This window comes from Ranitomeya variabilis, chromosome 3 (genome assembly GCF_051348905.1).
Source record: "Ranitomeya variabilis isolate aRanVar5 chromosome 3, aRanVar5.hap1, whole genome shotgun sequence".
NCBI classification, from domain to species: Eukaryota; Metazoa; Chordata; class Amphibia; order Anura; family Dendrobatidae; genus Ranitomeya; species Ranitomeya variabilis.
The window spans coordinates 463,183,832-463,200,154 of NC_135234.1; the positions used below are offsets into that span (position 1 = coordinate 463,183,832).

Here is a 16,323-nt window from a genome sequence, read left to right on the forward strand (position 1 = left end):
GTTTTGAGATCCTACCACCGGATCATAACAGAGGCCCGTCAAGATGGGGCGAGGGCTGTGGAGCGGACGACTGTACAGGAGCAGAAGCGGCAGTCTGAAGAGAGAGAAGTCGATTATCGACAGAGGCCATAAAATTCAAGATATGGGACTGAGTGTCCCATTGTTGACTTAACTCTTGCTGAAGAGCCGCCAACTGAGTAGCGTTACCAGGGTCGGTAGACTGTAACGCAGCGAGACGAGACTCCATGTTCTTGAGAAAGGACATGATTCTAGTCTGGTTCTCCTGCAAAAAAAGTAACTCCTTTTGAGTGGCGGAGACACCAGCGGGGTCCATGGCCTGGTTATACTGTGACGATTCAAAGAGGGAAAATGGAAAGTGGACCCTCTAGACCGCGACGACGAACCCCTCACAGACGAGCTAACCAGATAGACTGCCCCCTATACAGGGAGAGTTAGGGGCAGGCCCGCGAGGGACTATCGCCATGGAAGCTGGAGGACCAGGACAGGAGAAGACAAAGAAGAGGCGGAGATAGTAGGACCACAGGGTAGGTGAGTACTGCAGAGACACAGAACTGGCAGGTATAATGGGAGTACTGCAGCAACACAGACCGTGCCAAAGCAAAGCAGAGACACAGGGACTGACTGAGGTATGGCAGCGGTACGGGGACTGACGGGTGAACAGCAGCAGTGCAGGGACTGGCAGAGTTACTGAGGGAATGCAGAGGCTACCAGGATACAGGAAAGACAGGATTAACCCTAAGTCAGAGGGAAAACGAACTTCACAGAGACTAAGGGCGGCCAGGAACACCTGAAGGAACAAATGATAACCAGGCACAGAGGGACGGCAGGAAGCAGTTTAAATACCTAAAGGCAGGGTAGCACTTCCATTGTAACAAACCTCCAGAACCATAGAGAGGACAATAAGGAGCGCCGACTTCCGGGTACTAGTCCTCCAGGACCATAGAGGAGACGAAGAGGAGCGCCGACAGAAGATCAGAAGTGCGCAGCACTGAACCTGGTATGCGCGCGCGCACGAGAAGCAGAGGCCAGGAGCGAGCACGGAGGGAAAGACGCTGCAGAAGGAGAGGTGCGCCGGGACGCTGAAGACAGGTAAGTATGACAGGACAGGGAAGGCGGCAGCAGCGGTATGATAGTAAACGTCTTAGAATCCTCAGTGAGCATCATGATAGTTACATAGTTACATAGTTATTGAGGTTGAAGGAAGACTTTAAGTCCATCTAGTTCAACCCATAGCCTAACCTAACATGCCCTAACATGTTGATCCAGAGGAAGGCAAAAAAAACCCTTGTGGCAAAGAGTAACTCCACCATGGGGAAAAAAATTCCTTCCCGACTCCACATACGGCAATCAGACTAGTTCCCTGGATCAACGCCTTATCAAGGAATCTAGTGTATATACCCTGTAATATTATACTTTTCCAGAAAGGTATCCAGTCCCCTCTTAAATTTAATTAATGAATCACTCATTACAACATCATACGGCAGAGAGTTCCATAGTCTCACTGCTCTTACAGTAAAGAATCCGCGTCTGTTATTATGCTTAAACCTTCTTTCCTCCAGACGTAGAGGATGCCCCCTTGTCCCTGTCTCAGGTCTATGATTAAAAAGATCATCAGATAGGTCTTTGTACTGTCCCCTCATATATTTATACATTAAAATAAGATCACCCCTTAGTCTTCGTTTTTCCAAACTAAATAGCCCCAAGTGTAATAACCTATCTTGGTATTGCAGACCCCCCAGTCCTCTAATAACCTTGGTCGCTCTTCTCTGCACCCGCTCTAGTTCAGCTATGTCTTTCTTATACACTAGAGACCAGAACTGTACACAGTATTCTAAGTGTGGTCGAACTAGTGATTTGTATAGAGGTAAAATTATGTTCTCCTCATGAGCATCTATGCCTCTTTTAATACATCCCATTATTTTATTTGCCTTTGTAGCAGCTGCCTGACACTGGCCACTGAATATGAGTCTGTCATCCACCCATATGCGGCGCCCACACCGCCGCAGGGCCGAGGGGTACCCGGTACCGGGCCTCTGAGTCTCTGCTCTGGGGTTGTCACGGTGGCTAGGCCCCGGTCCGTGACCCTGCCGAGGGGCGCACAGTGAATAACAGGTGTGGATGGGTGGATGATGGTGGTGATGGTGCGGTGCAGTAAATAACGAGGACACCAGGTTGCAGTCTCTTTACCTCTTTACTGAAGATCTCTGGGTCCTCAGTCCGGAATACGGTTCACCAGGCTGCGCAAGTCCGGCCGGTCCAATGGCACCTCCAGAGTTCTCTTCACAGGTGGAAATCGGTGCCTTCCTACTAGCGCTATGTGTTGTGGTCCTTCCCTGCTGTGCTTACGGAAAGTCCCCCACAACTGTTGTGTCTGTTTCTTAAGTTCCCTCACAACTCGATTAGATGATGTTCTGCTAATCCTCCGTCCCTCCCTGGTGTTCTGGTCGGGACGGCACCCGTTTGACGGGTAGGCTCGGAGCTCTTCCGGGACCCTAGAGTCGCCCCTCTCCACAAGTTGCCCCCCAAGACTGCATAGGTGATATGTGTTAGACAGCCCGCCTTAGACTGACTGTCCTGCCGCTGTTTGGAGTATTGCTTGAAGCTGAATGTTATTCTACTCCCTCGGCGTTCCGGCCACCGGTAGTGCGCCTCAGTAGGATGTTGCTTCGGTCTTACAGCACGACTCCTACTGGTATTTCTCCTTTGCGTGATCTCGTTTCTCACTCAGCACAATCTATCTCTCTTCTAATCCTTTCTTGGGCACCGCCGCTACCCGGAGCAGGCACGGTCCCGTTACGTTCGTTCTTGTTGCCAAGCCCCTGTCAGGATCCCACCCCTGACAGAGACCCTACTGTATCTTCCCCTACAACACCCTCTGCCACAAGGTGTTGCCTGGTTCCAACCCAGTCAGCTTTCTGATCTAACTTCCTGCCTGACCCCCAGTTTACCCACTATGGTGGGGAGTGGCCTAATGAATAGCACCCTTAGCTCCCCCCGGAGGCCCAGCTGTGAAATGTATTGGTGTCTGTGATACCTGATCAGATGAACCCCTTCAGTGCCATCAGACGCACCATAGCTCCCAATAGTGGCGGAGCCACAGTACTGCAACGACCAGGACTCTGGGGCGCTGCACTCCCCCCTGGTTAAACACAGTACTCCGGGACTGGGAAGAAAACAAAAATACAAGTTAGCAAAAAGACATACAGTTTTGTTGAGTGCAATAACAATAAGTATACTTGAACAGGCTTCCCTTTATGGGAGGTAAGGACACTTGAACGTTACAAACATGGTTATACAGTATATCATAGCAACATGCCATAAACGACTTTTCTTACCCAACCGGGTATTCTACTAAGTGCAAAATTGTGGAACAATAATTTAACATTGCCTTTAAGGACATACACTCTGTATCCACTAAAGACCTTCTTATAATCACATTAGAAGGTAATTTAACTTTTACATTCTCCTTCTTTAGATCTGCAGGACCACCTGTCCTATCGGCACCAGACCTTCTGCCTCTCCTTTCGGTTACAGGACCGCCCCGTTCAGCCAGGGCCTACTGCCTTTTCGACTACTATACACAGTATAGAACATAACATTACTTTCAGTTTAAGAGCACTGAGCCATCTCTACATGACTCCTATGAGGACTCAGGGTTTACCTTCTATCCTAACTATCTATCAACATTATCAAAACATTTTCTATTGAACATTAAGCCTTCTCATTATCTTTCTTTCTATCATGCATGCTGGACACCACGTCTATCCCTATGGGCCCACTGCATCCTTCTTCTATCTTTCACCTTTTTCTTCTCAGAGAACATCATCAGTATTTCTTCACAATTAACTAGTCAAATACATATAACTTTCTCATGTAAACATTATCATCACGTTCTTTGGTCAAGACATTATTGCTTCCTATCTTAAGCAATATCACGGGTTAAGCACAACAAATGAACATCCCCTTTAAGAGGGGACCAAGTCTCTATGAGGTAGCACGCCTTCTCAAGCTACTAGTCCATACTCAGCAAAGGCTCCGGTGCGGTATCTTCGCAAAGAGTCTCTCTTGTATGTAAAACCAGTAAGAAGCCCCTTTAAGAAGGTGCAAACTATTTACAAGCAGTTTGTATCATGCACTGTTCATGATTCAGCAGTTCTTTTCAACAATGAGGAAACAGGAAACAAAAGCAAAAGCAGAGGAAGGGATCCCGGGAAAACAAAGGGATCCCTTTAAGAGTTAACCCTAGTCGGGTTTAAAGCAGCAAAAAGCAGGGAAACAAACAGTTAACTATGTACAGTTTCAGGTTTTCGAGGTTTAGTTGGACGGCTTCCAGGGCTGCACCTGGCACTTAACCCTTCCTGGCCTGGGAAAAGTGAGGTCCAGGGTTGCACCCAGTGCCGGACAAACGCCGTTAATCCATCTTGCATGTACGGTTAAATCATGCGCAACGATGGAGGTCTGCGCAGCTTGAGTAGGGGCATTTGCTGCAGCAGAGGTAGCGGCTGCTGCAAGATCAGTCACTGGAACGGAATCAGCAGCTGTGGCACTAGCAGTCGCGGGAGTGGGGTCAGTCATCAGGGCAGGGTCGTCCTTCATACCTGCTTCAGATGCGGTCCCTCCGGTGCCGGTCTGCTCCGTCTCCGCTGGGGTCTGGAACGCTGGTTGCAGGGCCCTGCGCTGCGGCGTTGTCATCTCCGTTTGCAGCATCTCGCTTTCCGGCAGGGCCTTGCTTTCCAGCTTCGGAGTGCTGGACCTCCTTTCCTGCTCCGGACCAAGCGAGGCTGCCGACAGGCGTCTGGCGAGGCTCCCGATGAGGGTCTTCTTCCACCCGGCCTCAGTGCTCAGCTGCGTCTGCAGGAGTTGGTGGATCAGCCCGTCCGCTCCGGTCTGCAGGAGGTCAGCATCAACTGTGGAGGGCTGGCTGCGGTGCCTCTCCGAGTAGCTGGGGGAGTCCTCGGCTCCGACCCCACGCTCCGGCTCCGCGCGGCTGGCCATGGCGTCCTCCATGTCGCGGACTTCTTCTTCCTGGTCCTTTTCCCGCTCTCTCCTTCGTGGGCGGTTTCGTTTTCATTGTCTCCGCCCTCCATTGAGGATTAGGAGGCGGATCTCGGCTGCTGACGGACATGTCCTCACGGTGCTGAAATATTTAGACTGGGCGGCCATTGTCTTTCGCGCTCTTCAGTTTGTTCACGCCCACTTCCACGCCCTTCTTCTTCTCCTGCGCTCCTCGTGGCGCTGTAATGGCGGATTTTTGGCGGTAAATGGCAATACACAGTCCTTGCAATAAAGCACAGTAAATCACAGTTCCAAGGCACACATGACCTGATTCTTCAGGCTTAAGTAGATCCTGTTCGTGACGCCAAGTTGCGGCGCCCACACCGCCGCAGGGCCGAGGGGTACCCGGTACCGGGCCTCTGAGTCTCTGCTCTGGGGTTGTCACGGTGGCTAGGCCCCGGTCCGTGACCCTGCCGAGGGGCGCACAGTGAATAACAGGTGTGGATGGGTGGATGATGGTGGTGATGGTGCGGTGCAGTAAATAACGAGGACACCAGGTTGCAGTCTCTTTACCTCTTTACTGAAGATCTCTGGGTCCTCAGTCCGGAATACAGTTCACCAGGCTGCGCAAGTCCGGCCGGTCCAATGGCACCTCCAGAGTTCTCTTCACAGGTGGAAATCGGTGCCTTCCTACTAGCGCTATGTGTTGTGGTCCTTCCCTGCTGTGCTTACGGAAAGTCCCCCACAACTGTTGTGTCTGTTTCTTAAGTTCCCTCACAACTCGATTAGATGATGTTCTGCTAATCCTCCATCCCTCCCTGGTGTTCTGGTCGGGACGGCACCCGTTTGACGGGTAGGCTCGGAGCTCTTCCGGGACCCTAGAGTCGCCCCTCTCCACAAGTTGCCCCCCAAGACTGCATAGGTGATATGTGTTAGACAGCCCGCCTTAGACTGACTGTCCTGCCGCTGTTTGGAGTATTGCTTGAAGCTGAATGTTATTCTACTCCCTCGGCGTTCCGGCCACTGGTAGTGCGCCTCAGTAGGATGTTGCTTCGGTCTTACAGCACGACTCCTACTGGTATTTCTCCTTTGCGTGATCTCGTTTCTCACTCAGCACAATCTATCTCTCTTCTAATCCTTTCTTGGGCACCGCCGCTACCCGGAGCAGGCATGGTCCCGTTACATTCGTTCTTGTTGCCAAGCCCCTGTCAGGATCCCACCCCTGACAGAGACCCTACTGTATCTTCCCCTACAACACCCTCTGCCACAAGGTGTTGCCTGGTTCCAACCCAGTCAGCTTTCTGATCTAACTTCCTGCCTGACCCCCAGTTTACCCACTATGGTGGGGAGTGGCCTAATGAATAGCACCCTTAGCTCCCCCCGGAGGCCCAGCTGTGAAATGTATTGGTGTCTGTGATACCTGATCAGATGAACCCCTTCAGTGCCATCAGACGCACCATAGCTCCCCATAGTGGCGGAGCCACAGTACTGCAACGACCAGGACTCTGGGGCGCTGCACATACACCCAGGTCTTTTTCATTGATGGTTTTGCCCAGAGTTTTAGAATTAAGCACATAGTTATACATCTTATTACTTCTACCCAAGTGCATGACCTTACATTTATCCCCATTAAAGCTCATTTGCCATTTATCAGCCCAAGCTTCTAGTTTACATAAATCATCCTGTAATATAAAATTGTCCTCCCCTGTATTGATTACCCTACAGAGTTTAGTGTCATCTGCAAATATTTAAATTCTACTCTGAATGCCCCCTACAAGGTCATTAATAAATATGTTAAAAAGAAGAGGGCCCAATACTGACCCCTGTGGTACCCCACTGCTAACCGCGACCCAGTCCGAGTGTGCTCCATTAATAACCACCCTTTGTTTCCTATCCTATATGATGTGGTACTGGCTGGACATCCAGGGAATAAGGCCACCGCGGATCTACTTACTCGGCGTTTTTGGTGACCAGGTGCTTATAAGGATGTTCAGGAGTATGTGGCCGCCTGCAATATCTGTGTGCATTCTAAGACCTCACATACTCGTCCGTCAGGGGCTCTCCTACCATTGGAGATTCCCAGCAGACCTTGGACTCATTTGTTGGTCGATTTTATTATGGATCTACCTGTGTCTGCAGGGAACACAGTAATCCTGGTGGTGGTGGGCAGGTTCAGTAAAATGTCTTATTTTATTGCTTTGCCAGCTTTGCCTAACACCAAAACTCTGGCACAAATCTTCATCAGGGAAATAATAAGACTGCATGGGATTCGTACGGATATTGTTTCGGATCGGGAGGTGCAGTTTATCTCCAATTTCTGGTGGGCATTTTGCACCCGTCTGGGGATCCATTTGTCTTTTTCTTCGGCTTTTCACCCGCAGTCTAATGGGCAGACTGAATGGGTTAATCAGAATTTAGAGACATATCTTAGATGTTTTGTGTCTGAGAATCGGGAGGACTGGGTGACCTCCTTACCACTGGCTGAATTTGCAGATAATAATCGCTGTCAGGAATCAACCGGTAAGTCCCCGTTTTTCGGGGCATATGGGTTCCATCCGCAGTTTAGTTCATTCAATGGTGATCGCCCTTCTGGTTTACCGGAGGAGGAACGGTTCTCTTCTATTTGTACTATATGGCAGGGGGTGACTAATAATTTGCAAAAGATAGGTTCCAAATATAAGAGTGTGGCTGATCTGAGACATTTGGTGGGTCCGGACCTATGTGTTGGTGACTTGGTGTGGCTGTCCTCAAGGAACAGTAAGCTAAAGGTTCCATCTTGGAAATTGTGTCCCAGGTTTATTGGTCCTTATAAGATCTTAGCCGTCGTCAATCCGGTAGCATTCCGCCTTGCTCTACCACCTTCTTTTAAAATCCATAATGTTTTTCACTGTTCACTTCTCAAAAAGTATGTGGCATCTGCAGGACCTTTACCTCTGCCATCTTCTCCTGTCGTTGTCAATGGTAGTATGGAGTTCCAGATAGCAAAAGTCTTAGACTTTAGTCGTGTTCGTCGGTCACTTCAGTACATGGTACATTAGAAGGGGTATGGTCCTGAGGAGTGGATGTGGGTTCCAGCTTCCGACTTCCATGCGACCAGACTGGTTCGGGCCTTTCATGTGGCCCACCCCGAATAACTAGGCCCTGAGGTTCACAGGGGTCCCTCAAAGAAGGGGGGTAGTGTAATGGAGTTACCGTGACAGAGCAGTACCAGAAGACCGCAGCGTCTGATGGCTCCTGCTTCACCGCTGAGAAGAAGCATTTCTCCAGTTTATTAAATGTGTTTGTTTTCCTTCACCAGGACAGGGGTTAACCATCCATGTGGTAATCCCTGCATTCAGCTGTGCTCAGTTAGCCACTCCTCTCTCCTATAAAAGCTAGGCATTCAGGCTAGATCCTTGTCTGAGATAGCACTTGCTAGATAGACCTGAAGAGTGAAGAGCTGGTGTCTGGAGAGCTGGAGGGGTTTATTGTGTGACTGTTGCTTGGTTTGTACACTTGGAAATTCCTCATCCTTACCTGCTTTATTTTCTTCCCCATCCTTCACACCCTGGTGAATACCTCTGTTATTTGTGAGAGTATATTTGTGTGAGTGGAATTTTCTTTTACCCTTGTCTTTGTTCCCCTGTCTGTCGGGTTGGTGTACTGCGGTACACGGTAGCACCTCTCTTCCCCGGGTGGGGGAAGGGTACAGATGCAGGGCTGCAGTTAGGAGACAGGGCAAGGGCGGAGGCCCCGGCATCCTAGCCATCTGAGGTATCCCGGGGAACAGGGTGAGTTAGGGTGCCCCCTAGTGCTAGGGCCAGGAAAGGTGCCCCTGGTCCCAGTTTACTCGCCAGTCCTATTGTGACACATGGACTGTGGATGACTGGATGAAAGTCATATTCAGTGATGAATCACGAATCTGCATTGGGCAAAGTGATGATGCCGGAATTTTTGTTTGGTGCCATTCCAATGAGATTTATAAAGATGACTGCCTGAAGAGAAAATGCAAATTTCCACAGTCATTGATGATATGGGGCTGTATGTCAGGTAAAGGCACTGGGGAGATGGCTGTCATTACGTCTTCAATAAATGTACAAGTTTATGTTGATATTTTGGACACTTTTCTTATCCCATCAATTGAAAAGATGTTTGGGGATGATTAAATCATTTTTCAAGATGATAATGCATCCTGCCATAGAGCAAAAATTGTGAAAACATTACTTGAACAAAGACACTTAAGGTCATGGCCTGCAAATAGTCCGGATCTCAATCCAATTGAAAATCTTTGGTGGAAGTTGAAGAAAATGGTCCATGACAAGGCTCCAACCTGCAAACCTGATCTGGCAACAGCAATCAGAGAAAGTTGGAGCCAGATTGATGAAGAGTACTGTTTGACACTCATTAAGTGCATGCAGAGGTGGTGCAACAAAATACTAGTGATGTTTTGGAGTGTTTTATTGTTTGTTTGTTTTTTATGATTCCATAATATTTTCCTCAGAATTGAGTGATTCCATAATTTTCCCCCTATGCTTGGTTAAAAAAGTAACCATTACTGACTACCACATTTTTGTTCTTGATTTCTTTTAGTGTTTCTTAAAGCCAGAAGATTGCCATTTGAAATGACTTTAGTTTTGTGCCATGTCTGGGATCTGCTTTTTTTCTACAAAATTAAACAACTGAATGAATATCCTCCAAGACTGGTGATTCCATAATTTTTGCCAGGGGTTCTACATTTCTAATGTACAGTCACATTACCTGGTTTGCCTCTAGCTGCCTCATTTGACATTTTGACCCTCCTGCTTCCAAGAAAGCTACTTCAGTGGCATTGCAGTAGTAAGCCTAAATTACTCCTCCCCTGCCTTTTCTGTGTTGTGGTCTAGGAAAGGCAGGGGCGTAAGGTATAGACTTACCATTTTACGTTTTGCCAATCTGAGCAGAGGGAGGCAAATTGAGGGCAATAGATAGAGTAACTTTATATGTGAAATGTAGAATCACTTCAGTCCCAGACTGAAGGGTCTCATTAACATAGTCATGTTTATATTATAGGGCAGTGGGCGGAGTTTAAGTAATGTGTTTGAGTATTTTTAAGTCTACAATGCCATTTTTGCCTTCAGAAATCCTGGAGTCCTGATAAAAACTTTTAAAGGGCATTTTTCAGTAGGATGTACCCTCCTAAGCTGTCTTATTCCTGAAAATCCCCTTTTTTGTTATATGTAAATGAGCTGTTCAGGATTATGGATACAGATTTGCATGAGAGTCTGCCTCGAGAGGTTATTTTAAATAAAAGGAGGCAATACGAGTGTGAGACAAGTAATGACTGACAATGTCCTTAAACCCAGGTCTGCAGTGAGATCAGAGGTAACACAGTACAACAGAGCTAACACATTACAACAGAAATGAACTTTGTCTCATGACAAACACATATGCACTACAGATGTCCTCTCACAGTGCTTCAGCTTCCATCTCACAGGCAGCCAGTGTGTGTGTGTAGGGGGGCAGTATAGCAGAGCTGACAGCACTGTGAGAGGACAATTTCAAATGTGTTTGTTTGTAATGATGCAATGCTCAACTCTGATGTACTATGTTGGTCATAAGGCACAGCTCTGCAGCAGAGCTGACAGCACGGTGAGAGAAAGTTATCCCCCTCTTATTTAAAATAAGCTCAGATTCTTAGGGAGATCTGCTTCCTCCCCATAGATCTTAACATCTCATTTACAAATAAAAAAATATATGTGGATTTCTTTGGAATAAGACATTGGATCACAGATATCAAGGCATCATTTTACTCAACTTTCTATGACCTGTATACTCATGTAGATGACTTAGGGGGGGGGATGATCATACTGACAAATCCCTTTAGGCTATGTGCACATGGTGTGTAAATGGATTCAGAAATTTTTGCACTATTTCTGCAGCTCTTGGCAGGAAAAACGCAGCTGCATATACACACATTTTTGGTGCTTTTGTGCTTGCATTTTTGCCCTGTATTCAATGGTGAAAAACGCTGGGAAAAAAACACACAGAGAATTGACATGCTGCAGATTATTTTCTACACCCAATCTGCAAGTCAAAAATATGCAACATGTGCATGACACTTCAGATTTCTCATTTTGCTGGCATCAGGATTGCTTCAGGTTCATCTAGAAAATGTTCAAGAAAAAAATGCACGAAAACGCACAAAATCTGCAACGTGCGCACAAGCCCTTAAATTCATTGAAATCTATCATACATTTCCAATATTCATGTAAATACGTATATTGGCTAACTATCATGGATCCGTTATAAAGTGAAGAAAATGCTAATGTGAACAAAGCCCATCATACAGTATTTTCTTATGCTTACTTGTGACTCACAATTTCAGTAAAGCCTACATGTGTCCCTTCTGTCTGTGACTTCAAAATCTCTTGAATAGAGATCGGAGAATCTGAAAATCACCCAGGTATGTGTTTTGCCAATGTGTAATAATTATTTATTGCATTTTTATATTTTGATGGCTTTTATTTCATCTTGATGCTTTAACATGGAAAAATGATATCTAAATAAACGAATAAGTACTGAATAACAATAACTTTATTATTATTTCTTGTTAAAAGCTCTGGGATGCGCAGTTGCGCACCTACAAGACAAGGGCTCGCGCTCACGCATTTCAATCTAAGATAAGTTATTATAGGGGAAGAATCAGAATAAAATACATGAAGGTAAAAAATGAAAGGGTTCTGCCCTCCGTAATCAATATGTAATCAAGGCTGCAAATAACGCTGCAAATAAGGCTGCACAAGGATCGTAAAAGAAACTGTATATACCAAATTTCAATGCTTCATACAAGCTGACCAGTTTAGAAATGGGCCATTTATCCCTGTTCCTGACCATGTTTTCTACATGCAGTTTAAAGAGCTTTACATTTTTTTCTTGTTCGTTTATTCAGTAATTTTTGCATCTATTTTTTTGTGATACAATGAGGCTTAATATTTATGTTATTTTCACACTCTCATTTTTTATATTTTTGTTGATATCAAGTAAAAATAAAGAAAACACATTTCTGTGTTTCACCTTTTTTTACGACCACAAAGGACCACTAAAATACATTTTAAAATTTTCCTTTTTCCATAACAATTATTTTTATTTATTGGATGCATTTTATTTATTTTTTGACGGGGATGGGACTATTTGAAATGGAAGTGGCAATTTTTATTTCTTTATTTTTTTCCACTTTTTATAAATTTACTTATTTGTCATTTAGTTAGTTAACATATTTTATTTTTAAGAAGGTGGATAGCATTTCAATATTTAAAGAGAAACCATAATTTTTATTTTTATTCTATAAATCAATAGTACATGTGAAAATAAAGAAACTTTGTAATATATCTAATCAAAGAATTTTGCTTTTTGGTATGTGTGCTGTCTGTGTGCGCAGTGGGCAGCACACGGACTAATTGTAGCCTATGTGCTTCATACTGCTTACACACACCTATACATAATTTACCGTTGTATTTTGGAGTAATTGATGAATTATATGCAATTTCTGTAGCACCTTTGTACATATTGATCTATATGGGTTATGTAAACAACACAGTTGGTATATGGCTTAAATTTATACATGTACATATCCTGATTCATGAGGGAAACTTTATTCGTTTACTGGAATTACAAAAACACTTACTGGTAAATTAAAAAGCACAAATATATCCCAGTGTCATTTAAAGATGTTGGCAGAAACCACAGATTATTTCCAGTACTGTGCACTCGGTCACTTTCATTTGAAGAAATCGGCTGAGATTGTGTTTTCCGATACCATGTGACATTGGTCCTAATTGACCTATCCTCCGTGCACTGAATAACATATGCCTCACCTTCATTTGCATTCTTTATTTTACTAGAAGAAACTGTAAAAACATGAAAAAATCCATTACAAGCAAGAAGCAGAATACATTCCTACAGAAAAAGACTTGACGAGAAATTGGTAGGATTGGTCAGCAATTTGGGATTGGTGTGTGGCTCGAAACCTGTCACTTGCACTGATCAGTTGATATCGGCTCAGCAGTGTTTGGCTATAAGCAATGTATGGAGAAGAACACTGTAGCTCCATACACATGTAGTGATCACTGATAAGGCACTGATCAGTCCTGGACAACTTCTTTAATGAAGAGTCAGTCTAGCATACCCCCTCTATATTCTTTGCCTGGGAACTGCAAGTCCTGTAGCCAATGCAGCATCATACTGGAGCACCTTTAGCCCACCAAAAAAAAATCATTCTTGGGGCTCACTATGTAGCTACATAGAAATAAATACAAGTACACCAATTATGCGGTAAAACACGCTAATATCAGGGTATAATTAGTAGCGTAGCTATCGTGGGGGCAGAGGGTGTGGGTGCCTCGGGCCCGGTGCTCTGAGGGAGCCCACCCGGAGCTGCGCGATCCGATACAGTTACATTCTGCGGCAGAGCAGGGAGAATCGATCTCTCTGCTCTACCGCCCGGCCGCTATGGGGCCCCTTAGCAGGCGGCATCGGAAGATCAGCTGTACCGGCATTTAGCTGATACAGCTGATCGCATTGATGGGAGAAGGAGCACTACGCTCCTTCTCCCATCATCCCCGTCAGTGTCGGTGTCTGACGTCGCCGACACTGACAGCGGGCGCGATGACGTCACTGCCCGGCGCCCGCTGTCAGGAGATCAGCGGGAGCAGCGCAGGAACCAGGAAGACAGGTGAGTATTTTTTTTTTTTTTTTTTAAGGGTGATGCCTTATTACAGGAATTATTATACATATGCGTATAAACATACACATATATATGAATACACCTTGCCTAGGCTCGTGGCACTTCCAAATTTAAATACACATCAAAAATATGGAACAGGAAGCCAAATGCCGTAAAATCATGAAAATCTTTATTAATGCAATATAGTAAGTTATTAAAAATGAACAAGGGGACAATAATATACAAAAAACAGCCCAAAAAGAGTACAGAACAAAAAGTATATATGCCCATCTGTAAGAGTAGAGTTACCATATGGTATTTAAAGTGCAAAAGTCCCTATTCAAAATAATTCAGGTCATGGGGTAAATACTTCCATCTGCCTAATACCTAATATGGTAGAGTCATCAGCAAACACTATATGGGCATATATACTTTTTGTTCTGTACTCTTTTTGGGCTGTTTTTTGTATACTGTTGTCCCCTTGTTCATTTTTAATAACTAACTATATCGCATTAACAAAAATTTTCATGATTTTATGGCATTTGGCTTCCTGTTCCATATTTTTGATGCGCCTTATTACAGGGTCTGCCTATGGGGGGCTGGCTTATTACAGGGTCTGCCTATGGGGTTCTGCCGCCTTATTACAGGGTCTGCCTATGGGGGGGCTGCCTTATTACAGGGTCTGACTATGGGGGCTGCCTTATTACAGGGTCTGACTATGGAGGCTGCCTTATTACAGGGTCTGACTATAGGGGCTGCTTTATTACAGGGTCTGACTATTGGGGTGCTGCCTCATTACAGGGTCTGCCTATGGGGGTGCTGCCTTATTACAGGGTCTGCCTATAGGGGTGCTGCCTTAATACAGGGTCTGACTATGGGGGCTGCCTTATTACAGGGTCTGCCTATAGGGGTGCTGCTTTATTACAGGGTCTGACTATGGGGGCTGCCTTATTACAGGGTCTGACTATGGGGGTGCTGCCTTATTACAGGGTCTGCCTATAGGGGTGCTGCCTTATTGCAGGATCTGACTATGGGGGCTGCCTTATTGCAGGGTCTGACTATAGGGGTGCTGCCTCATTACAGGGTCTGACTATGGGGGTGCTGCCTTATTACAGGGTCTGCCTATAGGGGGCTGCCTTATTAAAGGGTCTGACTATGGGGGCTGCCTTATTACAGGGTCTGACTATGGGGGCTGCCTTATTACAGGGTCTGACTATGGGGGTGCTGCCTTACTACAGGGTCTGCCTATAGGGGTGCTGCCTTATTACAAGGTCTGACTATGGGGGCTGCCTTATTACAGGGTCTACCTATGGGGGTGCTGCCTTATTCTACAGAGTCTGCCTATGGGGGTACTGCCTTATTACAGGGTCTGCCTATATGGGGGTGCTGCCTTATTACAGTGTCTGCCTATGGGGGCTGCCTTATGCTATAGAGTCTGCCTATGGGGAGTGCATTATACTATATTGTGGACTATTTGGTGCATTATGCTACTGTATATGGAGGCTATCTAGGGGGCCATCATACAGAATGGAGATTACAGTGCAGGGGTCATTATACATTGTTGGAGGCATCAAACAGTTTGGGGGCTACTAAGGAGTCAGTATACTGTGTGGTTGGTACTATACAGTGAGGGGGCATTATACTGTGTATAAGAGAGCATCATGCTGTGTATAGGGGAGCTGTACAGGGGGAGACTCGGGACATTATTAAATGTAAAGTGGGCACTTATTGTTATAGGGGAACTCAGGTTACTGTGGCTATCAAAGGGGCACACAGGGCAATATTACTTTCTAGGGGGCAAAATATGGGCACTGTTTTCTAGAGCACTTGCACCCGGCATTACTATATTATAGAGGGGTGCTTTAGAATTTAGAGGGCACAGAGAACCACAGAGCAGGTGCAGTAATAGGGTCACATACGGCAGCAGTGGCTCAGTATTGTGGTATCGGGTGCAGTAATAGGGTCACATACAGAAGCAGCAGCTCAGTATTGGGGTAACAGGTGGAGTAATAGGGTCACATACGGCAGCAGCGACTCAGTATTGGGGTATCAGGTGGAGTAATAGGGACACATACAGCAGCAGCGGCTCAGTATTGGGGTATAAGGTGCAGCAATAGGGACACATACGGCAGCAGCGGCTCAGTATTGGGGTATCAGGTGCAGTAATAGGGTCACATACGGCAGCAGCGGCTCAGTATTGGGGTATCAGGTGTAGTAATAAGGACACGTACAGCAGCAACGGCTCAGTATTGGTGTATCAGGTGCAGTAATAGGGTCACATATGGCAGCAGCGGCTCAGTATTGGGGTATCAGGTGCAGTAATAGGGTCACATACGGCAGCAGCAGCTCAGTATTGGGGTATCAGGTGGAGTAATAGGGACACATACGGCAGCAGCGGCTCAGTATTGGGGTATCAGGTGGAGTAATAGGGACACATACGACAGAAGTGGCTCAGTATTGGGGTATCAGGTGCAGTAATAGGGTCACATACGGCAGCAGCGGCTCAGTATTGGGGTATCAGGTGTAGTAATAAGGACACATACAGCAGCAGAGGCTCAGTATTGGTGTATCAGGTGCAGTAATAGGGTCACATATGGCAGCAGCGGCTCAGTATTGGGGTATCAGGT

At 46.1% G+C, this 16,323-nt stretch overlaps 1 protein-coding gene across 1 annotated transcript in view; it reads right to left on the reverse strand.

Moving 5' to 3' along the window:
- LOC143816365 (interleukin-1 receptor-like 1) overlaps window positions 1-16,323 on the reverse strand; it is a 153,000-nt gene that overhangs the window by 124,217 nt on the left and 12,460 nt on the right. The window contains exon 3 of the mRNA XM_077296620.1: window positions 12,659-12,881. Within this exon, the coding sequence (XP_077152735.1) occupies window positions 12,659-12,881 (223 nt within the window). The remainder of the gene's footprint in view (window positions 1-12,658; window positions 12,882-16,323) is intronic.